At 37.2% G+C, this 21,672-nt stretch overlaps 1 protein-coding gene across 1 annotated transcript in view; it reads right to left on the bottom strand.

Moving 5' to 3' along the window:
• Positions 1-21,672, bottom strand: part of LOC137922938 (probable multidrug resistance-associated protein lethal(2)03659) — a 41,243-nt gene that overhangs the window by 10,884 nt on the left and 8,687 nt on the right. The window contains exons 6-20 of the mRNA XM_068766049.1: positions 20,236-20,338; positions 19,347-19,578; positions 18,151-18,307; positions 16,823-17,182; positions 14,746-14,893; positions 14,476-14,637; positions 13,410-13,539; positions 11,645-11,754; positions 11,009-11,134; positions 8,543-8,668; positions 7,080-7,164; positions 5,806-5,956; positions 4,728-4,810; positions 1,730-1,895; positions 564-690 (exon numbers count right to left, since the gene is read on the bottom strand). Coding sequence (XP_068622150.1) covers positions 564-690; positions 1,730-1,895; positions 4,728-4,810; positions 5,806-5,956; positions 7,080-7,164; positions 8,543-8,668; positions 11,009-11,134; positions 11,645-11,754; positions 13,410-13,539; positions 14,476-14,637; positions 14,746-14,893; positions 16,823-17,182; positions 18,151-18,307; positions 19,347-19,578; positions 20,236-20,338 — 2,266 coding nt within the window. The remainder of the gene's footprint in view (positions 1-563; positions 691-1,729; positions 1,896-4,727; positions 4,811-5,805; positions 5,957-7,079; positions 7,165-8,542; positions 8,669-11,008; positions 11,135-11,644; positions 11,755-13,409; positions 13,540-14,475; positions 14,638-14,745; positions 14,894-16,822; positions 17,183-18,150; positions 18,308-19,346; positions 19,579-20,235; positions 20,339-21,672) is intronic.

Here is a 21,672-nt window from a genome sequence, read left to right as displayed (position 1 = left end):
ACGAAAACCAGATGACCACGTGGTAAAAACTGCCTTAAGCCTCCCAGAATTCCCAAGAGGGAGAGGGCGTCCAAAATCTACGTGGTGGTCTAATATCAGAAAGGAACTGGAAACCCTTCAACTTGATGCAGAGACAACCCAGGATAGAGTGGCCTGGCGCAAATTGATAAGGAGACCCGACCCCAAATAAAGGGATAAGGGAAGGAAGAGGAAGAGATATATACTATCAGTACCTCAGAAGTAGTATATATGTATATATATATACTACTTCTGAGATATGATATCCCAGAGCAACGGAGAGTGCTATGCTCAGAGTTTCGGTGCGAGATCTAATCATAAATGAAGACAAGCAAAAGCACTAATATCACTGACGCAGCTCGAAGAATTGCTCGTTTAAAGTAAGAAAAAAAAGAAGAACAGATATGTTGGTAGATTTGTTTTGTAGATATTCCCCTTCACCTTATGCTTATAGTGGTTTTAATTTACAACCGATTCTTCATACAGTTGGAAAATCTTGAATGATTTTGACCAAAAAAAAATTATCAAAATAAATGTTGGCTTACCCCGATGCAGTCAAGAAGAGTTACAGGCAGCAGCGAGTCCACCTGACCCATGTCCTTGGAGAAACGGTTGAGTATTCTACCTGATGGGTTGTGGTGGAAGAACCACATCGGAGCGTTGGTAACGCCGCTGTAAAACGCAAAGGGTCAAATATCGCAAATATCACTAGATCGTTGAGGAAATATTACTTTTAAATTAACACCATATATCTTCCCACCGTTCTCAGCTAAAATGGCTGAATAGCCGACAGTGCTGTTCTTTACTTGCACTAACTACACTTTCCAATCCCAACACCTTTTCAAATGTATATATATCAGGTGTAGATACAGTTAATATTTAACCCATTCATGTATTACAATTATTAAAAAAAACCGTTTTCTATTTTTAAAATAAAATCGGCTGTATAGTGTATTACATATGTTCATTATTATTGTTACAAAGCACGAGTTACAGAACCCCCTATATAAACACTGAACCCTAGGATCAAGAAGTGCCGTAAACATGCATAATAAACAAAAATAAAGCAATGAAAGTGGGGTGATGAATGAAAGGATAAGAAAAAAATGAAAGAATTTGTGAAGAATAAAATATGAATGAATAAATGGCATAAGGAAGGAAAAAAGATAAGAACGCAAATATTAAAATCTGTAAAAAATTTGTAAAAATAGTCTCTGTAGACCTGTAGTCCCTAGAGAGAGAGAGAGTACGAAAGGCACCTAAAACGAAGGACAATTAAAAAAAAACATTTGTTCTCAATAGAAATCGAAATAAATTAAAATGTGAATATAAAAAGTGTTTGCTACTTATAAAAGTTAGGTTAGGTTAGGTTAGGCGAGATAAATTAACTTTGTTACGGACGATGGTTTTATGTGGTTTCGAACCATCGTGATAGCACCACGAAGGTTTCGGTGGTAGCGTGAACCATTCACGCATATCTCTGGACGGGCCATCTAGAATAGCACAGCGCAAATGGAAGACCATGTGGCGATCTCTGACCAGGAGATACCGCGGTCCCCCGTATAGCGCAGAGGGCAATCATGGGTGTTTAGTGGGTAGAAATCCCACATACTCCCTGTCCTCCTCCCAAACGCAGGGCATCTTGAACATCCGGAAGATTTCCCCCCGAAAAAAAAACGAACAAATAGAAATTTTAAGAAAGCAAACTTACCGAAACATAGTATCATGCAAGGATATGGAAGCCTTGATGCAGGTGTTGTAGAAGACGATCAGCTTGTTCCAGGTTAGGAAAATGCAGATGCCGATGAGACTGGCATATATATAGATGCACTGCTCGCGGGTCAGTTGTAAATAGTTGGCCGGATTTTGCAGAGTATCTGATATAAGAAGTTACTTATTTAAAATTCTTTATTGAAATTCAAAATTCGAATGAAATTTGAAGCTACATAGCGTCATCGTTTGCGGCGTATCAAAAAGGGGAATTCCACAGAAATATAATTACTTATATAAGTCGGGCGAAAGATAGCGCTCTACAATACTTCTCGACCTGTGATTGGTTGAACATTGTTTTAAATCTGTATATATATGGGATAAGCTTGATGAATATACACACTTCTAATTCGGACTTCGTGTTGTTATCATCTCCAAAACCAACCAGCTCTAGGAAGAATCCCATACTTTATAAGAGTAGACATTAAGTAAGAAAAGGACCAATATTTAGCCACTTCCGTACATGCACTGGTAGTCGTGCAAATTAAAATACTCAACACGTGTTTTACCCCTCCACGGGACATCTTCAGGAGTTATGTTACACCGATAAGTGCCAAACATAGAGTCAGATTTAACGGTGGCAGTTGTGTAATTCGCATTGTTTGCCGCATGCGCATTTATGAGCGGGCTGGCGGGCGGTGCACTTTGTTGCACGACTACCACTGCATGTGCGGAAGTGGCTAAATATTGGTCCTTTTCTTACTTAGGATAGATTTCCGCAAAGTAACGCCTGATTCCATTAAAAATAAGAGTAGACATTAACAAGCGCTTTTGAATTGTCGATTATTTTAACATTATAAGCAGTAAGTTACCACAGGCTTGGAACGCTGATCTATAGAGAGCCGGCCGGAAACTTAACAGATGCTCTTCTAAATTGATTTCAACAATTCTTCTTCATGTAAATGTGTCAACAAACCAAGTTGCATACCTTTCGATCAACTAAAAACTCTTAAGTGTTGTAAAAAGATGTATTTAATGCTAGCTTTACCCTCCTCTCGTTCCTACTCCACCAACTAAAATAAATTCATGAACTGTGACGGTAGTATATGAAATTCATTGGAATGACAGTGATGCCATCTGTCGAAAATTGATCATACCATATATATAGAAACCTTCGTGTGCTCATGCACAAAAACTTAGGTAAGATTATCACATGATAAAAGGCATAGTTTACGAATATATATGACATACAGACAAACGTTCATTTTTAAACAGTTTTATATTATTTAGTTCGACCCGTACGGAATTTATTTGTTTATTTATTTGGGTCAAAATTAGAAATTGAAATTTAAGCACCTTCCCGTTGTCAGATTGATCTGATATTTGGTACACACATTTAATTTAGATGACAATAAAATATAATAAAATCAATAACATTATAAATCTAAGATGGCCGCCGATACAAAATGGCGGATTACGTATTTTTCCTTAACCTACTCAATATGGGTCAAATAAAAGGGCTACACTAGTAAAAAACGATGATTATGTCAAAATTTAAAATTCAAGATGAACGCCGTTCCAATATGGCGGACTAGGTACATATTTTTCCACAACCACCACAGTATGGATATCAAAAAACCGTTTAACTTAAAAGTTTTTTAAATGTATTTATATATATAGATACTTTTAACCAGTTAATTCACGCTCGATCATAAAAACTGTTTCTGCCCGCAGGCGTGAATTCACGCCCTAGTGTCTTAACTTTGATTTTTCTCTTTTTTATTAAGATAATAAATTAATTTATTAATTTTTTACTTTCCGATTGCCAGTACTTATAGTAAAAATCTCCTAGAATCTATTTTTATCTAGTTTATTTTTTTAAACGGTTTTATTTAGTTCGACCCGTACGGAATTTGTTTATTTGGGTCAAAATTAGAAATTGAAATTTAAGCACCTTCCCGTTGTCAGTTTGATCTGAAATTTGGTACACACATTTTATTTAGATGACAATACAATATAATAAAATCAATAACATTATAAATCTAAGATGGCCGCCGATACAAAATGGCGGAATACATATTTTTCCTTAACCCCCTCAATATGGGTATCAAATGAAAGGGCTACACTAGTAAAACACGATGATTATGTCAAAATTTAAAATTCAAGATGGACGCCGTTCCAATATGGCGGACTAGGTACATATTTTTCCACAACCACCACAATATGGGTATCAAAAAACCGTTTAACTTAAAAGTTTTTTAAATGTATTTATATATAGATACTTTTAACCAGTTAATTCACGCTCGATCATAAAAACTGTTTCTACCCGCAGGCGTGAATTCACGCCCTAGTGTTTTAACTTTGATTTTTCTCTTTTTATATTAAGATAATACAAATAATTCATTTATTTTTTACTGGAATACGATTGCCAGTACCTATAGTAAAAATCTTCTAGAATCTATCTTTATCTAGTTTAATTTTTTATCTGTTATATGCATGTTTCCGATGTCAAGTACAGTGTGCGTAATAGACGCGGTCTTTAGACGACAACGGCTTATTTTTCCGGGGGCCCGTCAAGAATTAATTTTAGATTTAAAACTAATAAACGCGTCTAAAATGGCAGTTGAAAGATATCTTGTTGAACTATTATCTATACATACATACCAATATTTCACTTTAAATTACATAAATAAATAATAAATCATATGGTGTAGGATAAGAAAGAGATATGGCGATCCTTGCTTCAGATATATCCAATAAGATGTAATATGGTCCAGTATGATTCGACGAGTTTACCAAAGTTTGTCCACTTGTGGGTGAACATGTTATGCTTGCTCGTCCACGATCATAATGCCCAGCGGTGATTTGGCCTGTCCACTGCACACTTCACCGATGGACTTTATCAATTACTTTATACGTAACAACACAAAATGTGATCATATAACATAAGGGGAGAAATTTAAATCTGTTTTTTTTTTGTAAATAAGAGAATTATTTACCAAAATCAGAAGGAATTATGGTTGTAGAGTTGTCATTTGAAATATTTTGGTAGTAAGCATTATTCGACTCCTCAAGATTGACCCTGAAAATAAAGAAATTTTAAGAAAAGAAAAATGAAAAATTTAGTTTAAATTTTTAAATTAACTTCAAGTTAGTTTTGAATTAAGTAAGCAGTAAGCTAAAACGTGAGTAAAACAAATTGGGAAATATTATACTTAATTGTAAAAACAAAGGCACGGACGCTAATGTCTTTGAAATACAGAACCTAATAATTTAAAAAAACCTTCGAACATCACTCAGTTTTTATCTGTAGTTATTATTAATAAATTGTTTCGGTTTAGCATGTATCAATCATTTTACTATAATTAATTTTATAACAATATATTGATGAGGTTATATAAAATAAATTAAATTTTATAAACGCATTGCGGGCCGCATGTTGGTCACCCCTGAACTAAATGATTTCATAAAAACAACTCCATGCAGTTTCAATTTAAATAAGTAATTTTATATAATTTTAATAATTGCATATGTCTCGATGTATTTTCCTGTTCTCAGGTCAGAGTATTTCTCCTATCAGTTGTTACTTATTTTGACTTCAAGAGATATAAACTGTCAGCAGTCCAAGATGTCCAACCATAAGGTGGACAAAGGACCTGGTGAAGGTCGACGGAAGACGTTAGAAGATGCTTCCAACAGGTCATATTGTAAATCTATAGTAGAGCAAGAAAAGGACCAATATTTAGCCACTTCCGCACATGCAGTGGTAGTCGTGCAATAAAATGCACCGCCCGCCAGCACGCTGATAAATGCGTATGCTGCAAACAATGCGAATTACCCAACCGCCACCGTTAAATCACTCAACACATGTTTCACCCCTCCACGGGGCATCTTCAGGAGTTATGTTACACCGATTAGTGCCAAACACAGAGTCTCTGTGTTTGGCACTAATCGACTAAATATTGGTCCTTTTCTTGCTTAGGATGGACTTCCGCGAGGTAACGCCTGATTCCATTAAATCTATAGTAGAGACCTATGTTCAGCAGTTAATTTTTTTTTAATTTGAATTGAACTGACCATTCCTTCATCCAGATGTCAGTGGAAGAGTAAAAGATTTGAGCGCAAACGAAGAGGGCGAACAAGCAGAACATAGAGAAGCCTGTTCCCCCACTCTTCACGTAAGCCAAATACACGCCGCTGTCCACGGAACCCTTGTTCTGTATTTCACCTGGAATCAAATCACGTATTAACCGTTTTGTATATCTTTGCTTTACGAATTCGTTGTGATATATCAGGGGTTGCGAACCATTTTGTGTTTATTTATGTTATTTATAATACATTTTACACAATTTATGTAAATATAATGGCGAACTTAATGTCGAAGGCATTCTCTACCAGTTACCTTAGCGGTGCAGGAATACATAAATAAAGGTAGGTTCAACAAGTAATATAATAAAAATATATATTTTGAATAAGTAAAATCAAATTGAAAGGGAAAATGGTCGCATAAGAACATATATATATATATATATTTACATATATATATATATATATATATATATATATATATATATATATATGTATGTATATATATATACATAAGGTCACTCTCCTTTCACCCCTACCCCGCTATGTATAATTACTTACAGCAGTTAATCATTAATAAATAAAGCAGCTTCCATCTTGGAAGAATAATGCCGCCACTTACCGTTATGTTTTTGTACCAAGGTGGTAGGAAACGTAATAAAACAATAATAATAATTGAATGTTAAAGGATATGTAAATAAAAATAATAAAGAAAATTGTGAAAAGAAATGTGGCGAGGAATGGGAGGCGATGCGCGAATGAAATGTTAAAATATGATCAGAGAAAGAAGAATGTGATTGCCGAGAAAGAGAGCGTGTATTAAAAAGTAAAAGAAGAAAAAATGTTTGTAATCTATATTTCTGTCCTAAAAACATGATAAGGGGAACGAGAGGCTCCCTCTAAATCGAGGGCCATTAAAAAAAATATAGTATTAATAACATTCATGTAAATAATCACAAAATTACCAAACTGTAATAGTTTCGGGATAATTAATTGGTAGGTTTTTTTGTTGTCTTACATTTTCTACCATTAATCGACCAAGACATTATATTATGTTAATAAAAAAATATTAATTACTTTTTCATTTACATTTATACTTATTACATATGTACCAATGGATTGCATTTAAATGGTTCTGGTGTGTTTTTACGTGTAAAGAAAATTGTTATCTTTGTCTTGGGCGTGGCTAGCTTAACCACGCCCCTTGCTCGAATTCATCTCTCGTATTTATCTATACATTCTTCCATCTTCTCTATAACTCTTACCTTCATAATCCGGATCAAGAATATTCATATCAACCGACATCTTTGAAGTAATTGATATGGTTCTCTGTGCACGTACTTGATTTTGCTGTAAATAAAAAAATCTATTGACATATTTATATTCAATACAGAAATGTGGGGGAAATTAAACTTCTAGAAGACATAGGACTTTCTAAATCGATTTGAATGTTAAGGTAAAACATCGAATTTTATTTTAAAATTAAATGTATTTATTACACTTCACAATCATATGATCTAGGCCAGTGTTTCCCAACTCAGGGCCCACCCCCCACAAGGGGACAATCCTTTAGCTAAATTTAAAGATCATGTATGTCACAGGGGTGTAAGGATTTTAAAAATTGAAATAGTAGCGAAAGCAAAGCTTTCTTTTATCACCTGCTAGTCCTTTGAAAGCGACGACCTGGTACCAGGCACGCAGACTCAGTATGTACCTGTTCACTCATATTGAAGATACCTGGGTTATATTTCTCAGGAAATGCGAAAGCTGGCAGATTGTTCTATTCTCAAGTTTTGAGGATCAGAGACTATCTTAACTACTGTTTCTGTAGAAGTTGATGTTTTTAATCCTGAAGGCTTTTATAGCTTCATCAGTTCTGAGTTTAAGGATCCGTGAAATTATCAAAATAAATATTACTGGCATATTCCGAGACACAATGATGTTTGCATGTAGGATACGCCTGTACTCGTGTAGAGGTGTATAGTGTAATTGTTATTTATGCAGCTTGGTACGATAGCGTGGACTTTTCGGCAATCCAAGGAAGAATCCGAACGAACCCCAATATGAATCGTGTAGTGTGGTGAGTAATGATTTGTTTTACTGAAGAACAGGGTGTCGTGTGCTCAGGGTGGTGGTTGCAGTGTTTTGAGGGTCTGCAGCCTGTTATGGGAAACCTAAGATTGGAAGAGCCACAAAGACGCGTGTGGAACGCCTCGCTTTCATCCGTGAGCGAACAATCAAAGTTAAATTGAGATAAAATTTTAAAATACCGTGGACAAAATAATCCAAAGTATATGAAGGTAAGAAGACTTGACATGATGATCAATAGTTGTGAATGTTGTCCAGATGAAGTACTAGGGAGACATGGGTGATTAGACAGGAATCTATTTTTGTATGTGAGAAAAAATATAAAAATTCTGGCATATTCTTCTTCGTTCATTACCATGTCTTTTACCACATGGGTCGTGTGGGCTAGGGAAGCACTGAGCATGCATATGCGAGACAGATTCACCAAGATGTCCACATGGAGATCTCTCACCCCAGATTAAATCTCACATTTTTTGAAAAAGTCTCTGGTTTGATGTAATAATATGAAAAAGGAATGATAAAGTTCCCAACACTAAGCTTTGCAGTATACCAATTTTATAACTATTTTTAATTATTAATTTAGTACATAAAAGTACCAGATACTGACTGATAATGAATATAACTTAAAGAGAATGCTTACCGATTTCTCTTCTTTCTCTTTAACAGTCTTCTTTTTGTCTTCATGCACGTGATCTGCCATCTCCACCAACTTTTCAAACTCCGATACGGTCTCCTTAAGTACGTTATAAGGGCCTTGTGCTACGATCTATAAAAAAAAATTGTTCCATCTCCTAGAATTCCTGGTGTCCTGGTACCTTCTTTTAAGCAACTATGCTGCACACTCAATATTCACAAAGCGATATCTTTAGAGTTGGTATTAATCTACTTCATTCTTCTTTTACTTCCAGAAGTAATTACATGACGCATTAAGTATATTACTCAAGGACTGTGCTACGATCTATAAAAAAAAATTGCCATCTCCTAGAATTCCTAGTATCCTGGTACCTTCTTTTAAGCTACCATGCTGCACACGATATTCACAAAGCGACACCATTAGAGACGGTATTAATCTGCCTCATTCTTCTTTTACTTCTAGAAGTAATTACATGACGCATTAGGTACGAGGGTCAAACTGAAAGTTCTTAGAAAATCAAAAACTAAGCATTCTAGCAAGTTATTAGTTTTATTATAACTTTTCAAAATAGCGTCCATTTACATCAATACATCGCTGCATTCGATGGAACCATTGAGAAAAGCACCTTGCCCACTCGGCCTTAGGGGTCTCTTCGACGGCGTTTTGAAACGCAGCCACTGCTTCTTCGGCGTCCATAAAATGTTTTCCTCGAAGTTTTTCTTTTATTTTCGGGAATAAATAAAAATCGCAGGGTGCGAGGTCGGGGCTATACGGCGGGTGACCCAGTAATTCCACGTCTGAGGTCGCCAAATAGTCGATCGTTTGCCTGGCAGTGTGCGACGAGGCATTGTCGTGATGAAGGAGGATCCTGCTGTGAGGTCGTTTCTCTCGAACTTTTTCCAAGACAAGTGGCAAACAGTTGTTAGTGCACCACTCTGCATTAACCGTTTTCTGATCCTCTAAAACAACTGTCGCGTAATGACCTGTCTTTCCGAAGAACGAGGCCACCATCTTTTTTCCAACACTTCGACCTCTCTTCACTTTAGTTGGCAACTGTTCGGAAGGAAACACCCACTGAGCAGACTGTCTTTTGGTTTCCGGATCATAACAGTAAATCCAGCTTTCGTCACCCGTTAGTATGTCGAACACAGCATTTGAGTCACCTCCGTTAAATTTTTGGATCATTTCTCGGCACCAATCAACACGGCGGAGTTTTTGAGCCTCGGTCAAATTATGCGGTATCCAGCGGGCACAAAGCTTCCTGACCGCTAAATGTTCATGGAGGATTTTGTGCACTTGACTCATACCTATGCCTAGACTTGTCCGAATCTGCTGATAGGTCACTCTTTTGTCAGTCTCTATCATACGCCGCACAACACTGATATTGTCTTCAGTCGTCGCTGTAGAAGGCCGTCCCTCACGCAAATCATCGGTGAGATTAGTTCGACCACGTTTGAATTCATTAAACCAGTTGTAAACTGTGGCACGAGGTGGGGCTTCATCGTGAAAAGCCAATCGAAGTCTATCATAACTTTCTTGTTGACTTATATGACATCGAAAGTCATAAAAAATCATTGCACGAAAATTTTCTCGGCTTTAATTCATTCTGACGTGCACAGACAATTTTCAATTTGCCGCCAAATCGTAAAACAAATGACAAATGAATGAAATGTATACTCAATATTATTGGTAAAGAGTTCTATTTTCAAAATTTAAACTTATTTTTTTAATATAATGCTTTTAAGTTGCCAGTTCTAAAAACTTTCAGTTTGGCCCTCGTATATTACTCAAGGACTAACTACAATGACATTTTTTATAATGTTGAAATTATTTGACGATTCAAAAATGCACGCAGTAGATTCAAAGTTGTAGTAATATTAATCAAATTTTAGACGGATACTTGAGCCATATTCCAAGCCTAAGGTCTAGACACTCCACGGTGTGTTAAATGACCTAAGAACTCTGTGGAGGTTCAAACATTCTTCACAATGCTTTAAAAAATGAGACATAGATGAAACATTTAATGGAATCAGGCGTTACCTTGCGGAAGTCCATCCTAAGTAAGAAAAGGACCAATATTTAGCCACTTCCGCACATGCAGTGGTAGTCGTGCAATAAAGTGCACCGCCTGCCAGCCCGCTAAATGCGCATGCGGCAAACAATGCGAATCACACAACTGCCACCGTCAAATCACTCAACACGTGTTTCACCCCTCCACGGGGCATCTTCAGCAGTTATGTTACACCGATTAGTGCCAAACATGGTCGAATACAGAGGTAAGTGAAACATCCTGAACGTAAAAAATAAGTTCAGGCTATTGATAAATATAGTTGAAAAGACGAACTAGGTGATCATAGGAGGTCCATGGCAGTACGTTCCTTGTACTCTCGACTAATCAAATCCATCTAGAGCTGCTTAAGAGATCGCAAGAAAGTAACAGAGTTATAAGCTAGATATATCTGTCTCGCTCACCCGTCCACCACGCATGACGCACACGTTGTCCGCATGACGCGCGTATTGGACGTGATGAGTCACCAACACCGTCGCCTGACCACGTAGGAACCCTCGAACGCAATCCTCGTAGATCGCCTGAGCTACCTGACGACAAATTATTTATCTTATGAAGTTATTATATTCTACACTAGATGGCGCTAGTTGTATTTTACAACACGCTATCGTTTTTACGAATCCAAACTAGAACATCTCTGATCATTTTAGATAAAAACGTTTCTGGAGTTTCTTTCATATTTAATGGAATCAGGCGTAACTTCGCGGAAGTCTATCCTAAGTAAGAAAAGGCCCAATATTTAGCCACTTCCGCACATGCAGTGGTAGTCGTGCAATGAAATGCACCGCCCGCCAGCACGCTGATAAATGCGTATGCGGCAAACAATGCGAATCACACAACCGCCACCGCCAAACCACTCAACACGTGTTTCACCCCTCCACGGAGCATCTTCAGGAGTTATGTTACACCGATTAGTGAGTCGAACACAGAGTCAGTTTTCAGTTTCAGGTCAGTTCAGTTCAGGAGTTTCTTTCGCTACTCCACCCAGCGCTGATGGTTTAGAAAATGTTGATGTGTTCGGTGTGTTAATATACACTTACCTTAGCATCGACTGCTGCCAGGGGATCGTCCAGGAGGTAGACATCGGCATGCTGGTAAACACAACGCGCTAAGGAGACACGAGCACGCTGACCACCGGACAGCGAAGACCCTGAACCAATAATGGTGATTATCTTCTTTGGTAGGTAACTTTTGAACATCATCATGTCAGCTGATAGACTCCTATTGGAAGACATAGATCTCTTCCATATAAACATGATGATCGATATCTTACTCGCATCCATCCTTTCTCACCAGTCTCGAACGAAAAGATAAAAGATAGGAGCACCGCCTCATTGGTGAACTAACAGAAAAGCAGCCAGATCTTTCTGAATTACGAGATAGATTATAGGAATTGTAATCAAAATGATGGAATAGTAGCAGTAGTAAAAGAAAAAAAGAGTTAAATTATGACTAAGAAATTATACTATAAAAGTGTGATATACATATAAGACGAATAATAAAAGAAAAATAACAAATTAAAGAATTGCACAATAAACATAGTCCGGAAGAAATTGCGAAAAAAGCTGATGTATGAAAGGTGAATGAATATGAATGAGAAATAATAAGACTGAGTGAAAAATGAGGGAATACCAAAATTGTCATTGTATACTTAGCTATTGGAAATTTACAGGGGAGGGGGGGGGTCAGCCTGCGTCTATTACACGTCTAATATTGTCGTCTATATGTTTATCGATATCAAAGTCATCGTTCCATTACACTCTACACACCAGAAATCTAGTGAAATATTTTGTATATAATGTTTCTAAGTATGAAAAGGACCAATATTTAGCCACTTCCGCACATGCAGATAATAATAAAAAGTGATCTGTGTCAAACACCGAGCACTAATCGGTGTAACATAAATCCTGAAGATACCCGTGGAGGGGTGAAACACGTGTTGAGTGATTTGTCAGTGGCGGTTGTGTGATTCGCATTGTTTGCCGCATACGCATTTATCAGCGTGCTGGCGGGCGGTGCATTTTGTTGCACGACTACCACTGCATGTGCGGAAGTGGTTAAATATTGGTAGTTTTCTTACTTAGGATGGACTTCCGCAAGGTAACGCCTGATTCCATTAAATATACAATGTTACTAGCGTCTTTGTTATTTATATATTTACCCTCCCCCCACCCCAAAAGGCCGTATTTTTCTTCTAACAACCTTCTTATGATATAAGCAAGCAATGCCTAAGAATGCTGATGTAATAACGATTATAAAAGATATTAATAGCATATTAAAAATATAGAGGTCTATCCAAAACCAGATAGAAGCATACGAAAATAAACTTAATAATGCTAAGCGGATAAAAAGAATAATGTAGAAACGTCATTTTGGTTTTTCTGATTTTTTTATATATGGTCCCCGCTGTTGGGGACCTCTCGTTCCCCTATCTCGTGTGGGACAGGGACTTTTTATTTCTAGTAATTTATTCATATTTTTTATTATTATCATTCTTCTCTTTCATGTATCATCTTATCTGTCGTACTGTTACTTTCATTCTACAATTTTCCCAGTCTTTCTCTTTCATTCCATTAGCCATACATCCATCCTCAACCACTACGTTCTAGGTTTCCTTACAATTTTATTTTGCAACATTACTTTCATTGTTCAAATATTTAAACACGTATTTTCTTTATAATTATCATCTTATATTATACTGTTTATTGCACTATTTTTGGTACTACTATATTTTAGTGTTTTTTTTTTCTGATTTATTATGCACATAATATATACTCCTGATGGAGGTTCAACACCTGGCCTCACCTCTCTCGCCTACGACAGTCTTATCTCCATGAGGAAGTATGTCCAGGTCACTCTGCAACTGACAGCACTCTATCACCTTCTTGTATCGCTGCAAATCCAATTCCTGCCCGAAGAGTATGTTCTGACGTACCTGTACAATTAGTTGCAGGTGTAAAAGCTTTTAAAGTATGTTAGATATATATATATATATATATATATAGATATATATATATATATATATATATATATATAAAATTCTCGTGTCACGGTGTTCGAACTTGAACTCCTCTGAAACGGCTTGACCGATTTTTACCAAATTTTATATGCGTATTCAGTAGGTCTGAGAATCGGCTACTATCTATTTTTCATACCCCTAAGTGTACCCAATTTTTTGACGAAATTTAATGTTTTTATTTTTTATGATACAACATACAAAAATACATACAACCCTAAATTTTCACCCCTCTACGATCAACCCTTATTTTTAAATTGAAAATTTAAAAAAAAATTTTGCAAAAAAAATTTGCGGGATCAGCTAGTATATATATATATCTAACATATAAAATAAAGTAATTTCCGTCTATTTGAAATATAAATATTGTTTACGATATGTCCCTGCTGACTTTGTACTGCTAGAACCTATTGGCCCCTCGCGTTACAATGTAACAAAAAAAAATTATGTAACATATTTCAGAGTAATCACTTTATAGGGTCCATTTCATCCATTACATTTCGTCCATGTCCATTCGACACCAACGATACAATCTCCTTCAACTTATCATGATGGGAAAGGTCGCTGGTAAAAGGAAGGTTGGTAGGAGAAAGAAGTCGTGGCTTCGTAACATTAGAGAGGGGACCGGAATCGCCAGCGCTGCTGAGCTATTACGCAGAAACAAAAATAAGGAAGAGAGCAGGAAGCTGATAGCCAACCTCCACTAGTTAGAGAGGCACTTCAAGAAGAAGAAGGGTCCATTTAAAATAGGTGTCAACCCCTTTAAATCTTCACACCTATATTAAATCATCCTGTATATATTTTTTAAACGTACTGTTGCCTTGATAAATAAGTTAAATCGAAGCTAATACTAACCGATGCATCGAACAGCCACGGCTCCTGAGATGCATACGCGATAGTGGCACGAACATGTATTTGTCCAGCGTTGGGGGTGAGCTCTCTTAGCATAGCCTGTAGCAGCGTCGACTTCCCACTTCCCACGGTACCTACAATCGTGGTCAAACTTCCCGGCATAATCTACGCAATGAAACAATAGAACAAATTTTAATTGTTTTAAATAGGCTTTGTTAAACACGTTGATATACTGTACATATTAATATATACAAAAAAAAAAGTTTACCCTACCGTCAAATTGATATCCGTTAGAGCTGGTGTTCTGATGTCTGTCTTCTCTTCCGTGGTCTTCCAGTGTGCAGAGTAGTCCTCAAGACTTATCAGCATCTCCGATCCCTGCTTCTCCACTTTCAATATTCGCATTTCCTCTTCAGGTATGCTAAGAGAGAGAGACAGTAGTGGGATAAACATTGCAACACAGTGATATAAAATAATTATAGAATCTAAGTAATAAAAATGTTATTTAAAATAACAATGTAATTTAAGAAAATGTAAAAATAAATGAGGAATAAATGAAAGATGATACAGAGCAAAAGGGAAAGACAGTAGAATTGTGGAATGAAAGAATAGACCGAAAGACAATGTGAAGTATGAAAGGGGAGAAAGAAAATAATTAAAAATTCTGTGAAAAATTAAATAAATTTACCCAAAAAGTCCCTGTCCCTGTCCCACAAAAGATAGGGGGTACGAGAGGCCCCCAATAGCGGGAGCCATAAAAAAACACAGTGACCACATGTGTACATCACGAAGAATTCAACTAGAGTTCAACTGGGTTCTCTTGTTACGGAAGCTGGTATTATGAGGAGCAGATATAAGAGAAGTTCCACTCCAGCGTCCCACGCTCCTTATCTCCCACCAGCGCGTACCGCGAGTAAATAAAGGTAGAGACTGAGGAACAGTAAGTAAGAAAAGAATCAATATTTAGCCACTTCCGCACATGCATGCGCTGATAAATGCTGATAAAGGCATTTATCAGCGGGCTGGCGGGCGGTGCACTTTGTTGCACAACTACCACTGCATGTGCGGTGGTGGCTAAATATTGGTCCTTTACTTACTTAGGATGGACTTCCGCAAGGTAACGCCTGATTCCATTAAATATGTGGAACCGTAAACAAGGACACTCTTTCTCAGGACCTCATAACATAGCATAATTTGTTTTAATTATTTCTAGTTGATATATTAAATCAGTTTTTATATAAATCTTTGAGAGCTAATAGGAATTTAAAAAATAATAAATATCGCTCGTGCAAGCGATGGCTGTTGAAGCCGAAAGATGTTTGAGGCACACCACAAGTCGGTAGATGCAACGTGGGTAGTACCTCACTAGTGGGACTGTCGAAATAGTTAAAGTCACAGGATCTCGCTGGATGCGTGAGTCCAGGACTGATCAACGTGACCATCTTTGGGAAAAGAACGAGATAGAACCACTCAAAGACCATTTTTCGAAATTTTATTTTATTAAATCTCTTGAGTTTTGTATTAAAATAAGCGAGGTATAGGAGAAACATGGTTCTGGAATAAACGACGTTGACCTTCAAAATATACAGATGACCTTGTGAAGATCTGGATGTCGGCTTCTAATCGGTTCCATTGAAAATCTTCATATCCAGCAGTGGACGTTCTGATGATTATGATGTTCATCATATCTAATATGTTAGCTACTTCCGCTATGTAGCAGTAGTCGTGCAATAAAGTGCACCGCCCGCCAGCCCCCCGATAAATGCGCATGCACGACTACTGCTACATAGCGGAAGTGGCTATATATTAGTCCTTTTCTTATTTAGGATGGACTTCCGCAAAGTAATGCCTGAATCCATTTGATGTTCATCATATCTTCAAGCCTTATATCACCCTTTAAAAATATACTTAGGCTATTTTTCCTTCAGATATATTTCATCATCATCATCATGGCAGCGGTTAGATATCCACTGGAAGGTATAAGTCTTCATCAAAGATTGCCACCATAACGAGTCACACTAATCGGTGTAACATAACTCCTGAGGATGCCCCGTGGAGGGGTGAAACACGTGTTGAGTGATTTAACGGTGGTAATTGTGTAATTCGCATTGTTCGTCGCATGCGCATTTATCAGCGGGCTGGCGGGCTGTGAACTTTATTGCACGACTACCACTGCATGTGCGGAAGTGGCTAAATATTGGTCCTTTTCTTACTTAGGATGGACTTCAGCAAGGTAACGCCTGATTCCATTAAATATAACGAGTCAGCAACTTCCGCATCAGTCCTAGTGGAAGACATAGACTAGTATGCTATCTGTATAATTATTTTTTTAAAAAATAAGAGAACTCACTCAGTTCGAACTTTTTCATAGACGCCATTGCTCTTTCTTGCATCATCCTCTGCGATCTTCAAAAGGTCGACACCATCTGAATTGTCCACCTCCGGTAGAAGAAGGAACTCCTGGATTCTCTGCACACTCACGTATGCCTCGAGAACGAAAGCTATCGCCATTGGAAGGAAGTCCACCAAAGTATATTTAAGGTTCTCGTAATAATAGAAGATGACGAAGACTTTGGCAGCAGTGAGGTCGTTTTGGAAGAAGATGAAGGAAAGGATGCTGATGAAGATAGCGACCTTCGTGTTCAGTTTGACGCATGAGATCATCACGGCGCGTAGCCAGCACATTTTCTTTAGCACGTTCATTTCTTTTCTGAAATTTTGTCAGTTTATCACCATGTCATATATCATATACCTCTTCCAAAGATAGCTATGGTTACCTATCTTGCGATGCCCGCATCTAGAGACTTCTTGAAACCTATATCGTAGGTCCATCTAGTGGTTTCATATAGTGAATAAATACAAGAACTTTCGGACAGAATTTCTCCGAACTCTTTCTCTTACTTCTTTGAAAGTCTCTCTCTTATGAACACTACCTAAATAGCCAACAGAGGAGGCTTCATTGTACCTAACCAAAGCCTTGTACACAAACATTTGACTAATACCAAGCGTATGGAGAATTTTAAAAATTGTATTTGGCACCATACCTAGTTTATGTAATGCAATAACCCCACTCCGTTTTAAAACGAAAATAAGAAAACAGTATGAAAAAAATCATATAAATATGACAGATTCTAAATTCAAAAGTCATATTTTGTTTATTTTTTAATAATAATAGTGTTTATGGCCTGACTTAGAAAATAAATAGAACGGGGTGGTAAGTTCTAGACCACCCCGTAGATGAACCATGATTATAATAAAAAAATGCAATAAAGATTCTTATAAAAATGACAGATTCTAAATTCAAAAATTACGTTTTGCTTATTTTTAAATATAACTGTATTAAAGGCCAAACTAACTACTTTTATGTACACATACAGCCAGATCGATGAAGTATTTAACTTTTTTGAAAAGGATATATATATATATATATATATATATATATATGTGTGTGTGTGTGTATCTAATAGATTCTAGCGTTACTTGGCGTTAATGTTACATTACTCTTAAGGATGTCCCGTGGAGGGATAAAACACGAGTAGAGTAAATTAACAGTGGTAGTTGTGTTTCGCATTGTTTGCCGCATACTTCATTGCACGACTACTGCTGCATAGCCTAAGTAGCTATACACTACTTCCTTTCTTATATATACGTGTGTTACTATTTTAACAAATTTCTTACTTTCTAGCCTGTCCAATAATTTTAGCGAAAGCCTCTTCCCACGCGTACATCTTGATGGCTTCGATGCTTTGGATGACTTCGTTCATGAGCCGGATTCTATGGTCTGTTCTCACTGTGGTCTGATGCCGGAGGTTGCTGGAGATTTTGCCGAGGTAACCTTTAATTGAAGTTCTTTATACATTTCTTCTATCGGACAACAAGACGTACGGACTCACATTCGTACACGGTTGAAATATCTTCCACCTGCACTGAGAGCTTCGCGACTACTTTTATAATTCTAACAGCCAAGGTGTGGAAGAACCTACAGGCGTCATTCCAGCCAATTATAATTGAAGAGTCTTAAAGACAAGAGTGAATAGGTTTAGACCAGAGTTCCCCAAACTTTTTTTGGGTCGTAGACCCCTTGATATGTTTTTCCGTGTTGGGTAGACCCCCTACTTACCTGATATTGATTTCCTATAAATTTCTAACTGTAGTGAAGTTTAGTGTTAAAAACTTAAAGTAAAAACACATGTTAATTTATACATTTATTAATTGATTTTAAATTAAATCTACTCGAAATAAAATTTCGTATCTGTTATGTAAAATATACGTAACATTAAATAAACTATGAATAAAATAAAATAAGCAATAAGTCAATATTTTTAGTGAGAAGGATGAACCTGATGCTTTAATAATAAATTATCAACATTTGACGTCAATTTTGTAAGGGTTAATCTTAAATCTCCTCGGCTAATGATGTCTCGTCTGCTTTTTTACTTCATAGGTGCTTTTATAAATAATGTAAATGTTTTGATATTATAAGATAGTATGATGTAAGTAAATAGGTACTATCAGTGTATGTGTTGAGATCCACTATCGTGGAACCCCATTTTAATTTCATGGACCCCCAAATTTTTTTCCCTAACAGGGGTCTACCCATTGCAGGTTGTTATAGACCCCTAGGGAGTCGATATAGACCACTTTGGGAATCACTGGTTTAGACATGCATGTACCATCGTAGACCACTTCTTCGCTGAACATCAGGCGAGACAGAGGTTCTTATTACGTCCGCTTGCTTCATCATCGATCATATCTTTGCTTTCCAACAGACGAGATGGTGATCAAAGATGGACTAGTACCCGCTATACATACCCCTAAACCATTTACCCCTATAAAAATCATCCTGTATAATAAGAAAGATGAAATTATGATACCTTGCAATGGAATGAAGAGCAACAGGAAGGCGACGCCGAAGAGTGTGGAAACTCCAATCTGACGGTACATGAGGTAGACGATGAATGCGCTCTCAATAGGCGTTCGGAACAGGTCGACAAGGAACAGTATGGCCATGTCGAAACGCTGCGCATCTGTGGTCAGCAGGTTTACCACGTGACCAGCAAGACCTTCGGACGCCTGCCCGCCCACGGTCACATCCAGTCGTAGCAGCTGAAAGAGAAACCTATGTCTTCACATATCCAATACGTTTTTTTATAAATACTGACTGATTTTTAATTACAGTTTCACTGTATTATAAGTGTTTGTAACTTTGATGTTATATACGGCTTTTTTAAATTACATTTATTATTCTTTTACATATATTTCACTTTATTTTCTTAAGTGTATGTCTAAGTCACCTAATGTTTTAAAAAAACGTGCCATGGACAATATGACTAAGTGAGGCCTTCGCCTTAAATATTTTTGATTTTTGAGGTAATCATATCATAGGGGACTTCAAGAGACAAAATGTGATTGCTCGAACAGATACTACAGTTTTGATAGAACTCCGTATGCAAAGCCGCCTGTGGGTAGAATGAGATTTAGAATGACTTGACTTTTGTAGTTAGGGACTGAAGAAAAAGGAGGAATTTAATCTATATTTGATCTGATAAAATGAACACCTCGAGCCTGTAGATACGGCCCCCCCACTCAGGCCTCCTAGTTGACCCGACGACATAGAGAAGGTCGCTGAAAACATCCGTGGGTAGTGCAGGACCGGTCATCATGGTGACGATAGGGGGAGGCCTATGTCTAGGCTTCTATCGGATAAGATGATGATAATTACAGTCACTCGTACAACGCGTATTTCGCGCTATCAATACATACCTTTCTATATATCATGGACGAACATGCCACCCTTAGTTTCATACTCATTGACAACATCCACAGGAACATTGGATGCATTATGACTGCATTTATTAACTGCAACCTGTGAGATATGTATCATTTAAAAAAGACACTGCATTTTGGGGGGGGAAGTCCGGGGGCAGACGTCCTACGCTGCATATATCGGTCTGTGGTTTCTATTCTAGAACTTTAAGGTCCCAGAGGTCCCATCGGGCCAATATCATCATCTCACTTATAAGACGTCCAATAGGCATAGGCCTCGCTCACAGAGCTACAATAGAACAGGTTGGTAGCTGACTGCATACAACGTCTACCAACGTCTTTAACACGTTCACTGCGGCTTGAGGTCGATTCAGCCTCATGGTAAACTTTGCACTGGTGCGGCGCGTAAAACTCGTGTTTTCTCTCTAGTGCGGCAGCTGTTTACACTCAACCGTATGAGGTATGACAAAGACAAATATAGCTTTCTTTATGTCTGCGAAGCATTGACTCAATATTGTAAAAAAATATTTATGAACATGAGGCAGAAAAGGCCTCAACCGCACTACTAGGAAGTTCAGCTTGAGGCTGATTCGACCTCAGCCGCACCAGCTGAAAGTTCTTCAAAATTGGGCCCGCAGTGAACGTGTTAATGGTGCTTTCAGGAAGCTTTCATATACACGCTCCAAGATATATGCCTCTCCCAAAGGTATATATGGGGGGATATACCATAATCACCACGTTTAGCAGGCAGGTAGACGACATCAGAGTGGTATTATGGTACGCAGATGATGCTTTTGCCCATAATTGGGAAATGTTAACTAGATCGTCTGTTCACGTTATAGGCAGTACAATGCTGTGATTGCCGATCCGTGGTATTCATTTTTTAATTCAACATTACAAACAGTAAGATACCACCGGCTAATGCTGATAAGTTGGGAAGCACTGGCCAGAAACTCAAGAGTTGCTAATTTTAATGAAACGTAACACTTTTTCGTGCTATAATAAAATTCTTAGAAACTACAGGAGCGATTGGCCTTAAATGATATGTGGATGGAATGGAATAAATTTGTATGTAAAACATTTAAAATGAATTATAAGTTTGGACGAAATGGAAGAACATTTCAAAGAAAATATATATTTGAATGGAATGGAATAAGTTTGTACGTAATACGTTTTAAAAATTTATATCACTGGATAGAATGGAATAATTTTGGATTTAGAACATTTAAAATTATTCATATATTTGAATGTAATGGAATAAATTTGGATGTAACACGTTTTAAAATTTATATCATTGGATAGAATGGAATAAGTTTGGATGTAGAACATTTACAATTAATAATATATTTGAATGTAATGGAATTAATTTGGATGTAACACGTTTTAAAATTTATATCATTGGAAAGAATGGAATAAGTTTGGATGTAGAACATT

This window comes from Battus philenor, unplaced genomic scaffold (assembly GCF_028537555.1).
Source record: "Battus philenor isolate CCGP_79_NKW_IND1 unplaced genomic scaffold, ilBatPhil1.0.hap1 SCAF_20, whole genome shotgun sequence".
NCBI lineage: Eukaryota > Metazoa > Arthropoda > Insecta > Lepidoptera > Papilionidae > Battus > Battus philenor.
The sequence above is the reverse complement of the archived record's forward strand: the minus strand, read 5'-3'. Positions and strand labels throughout refer to the sequence as shown.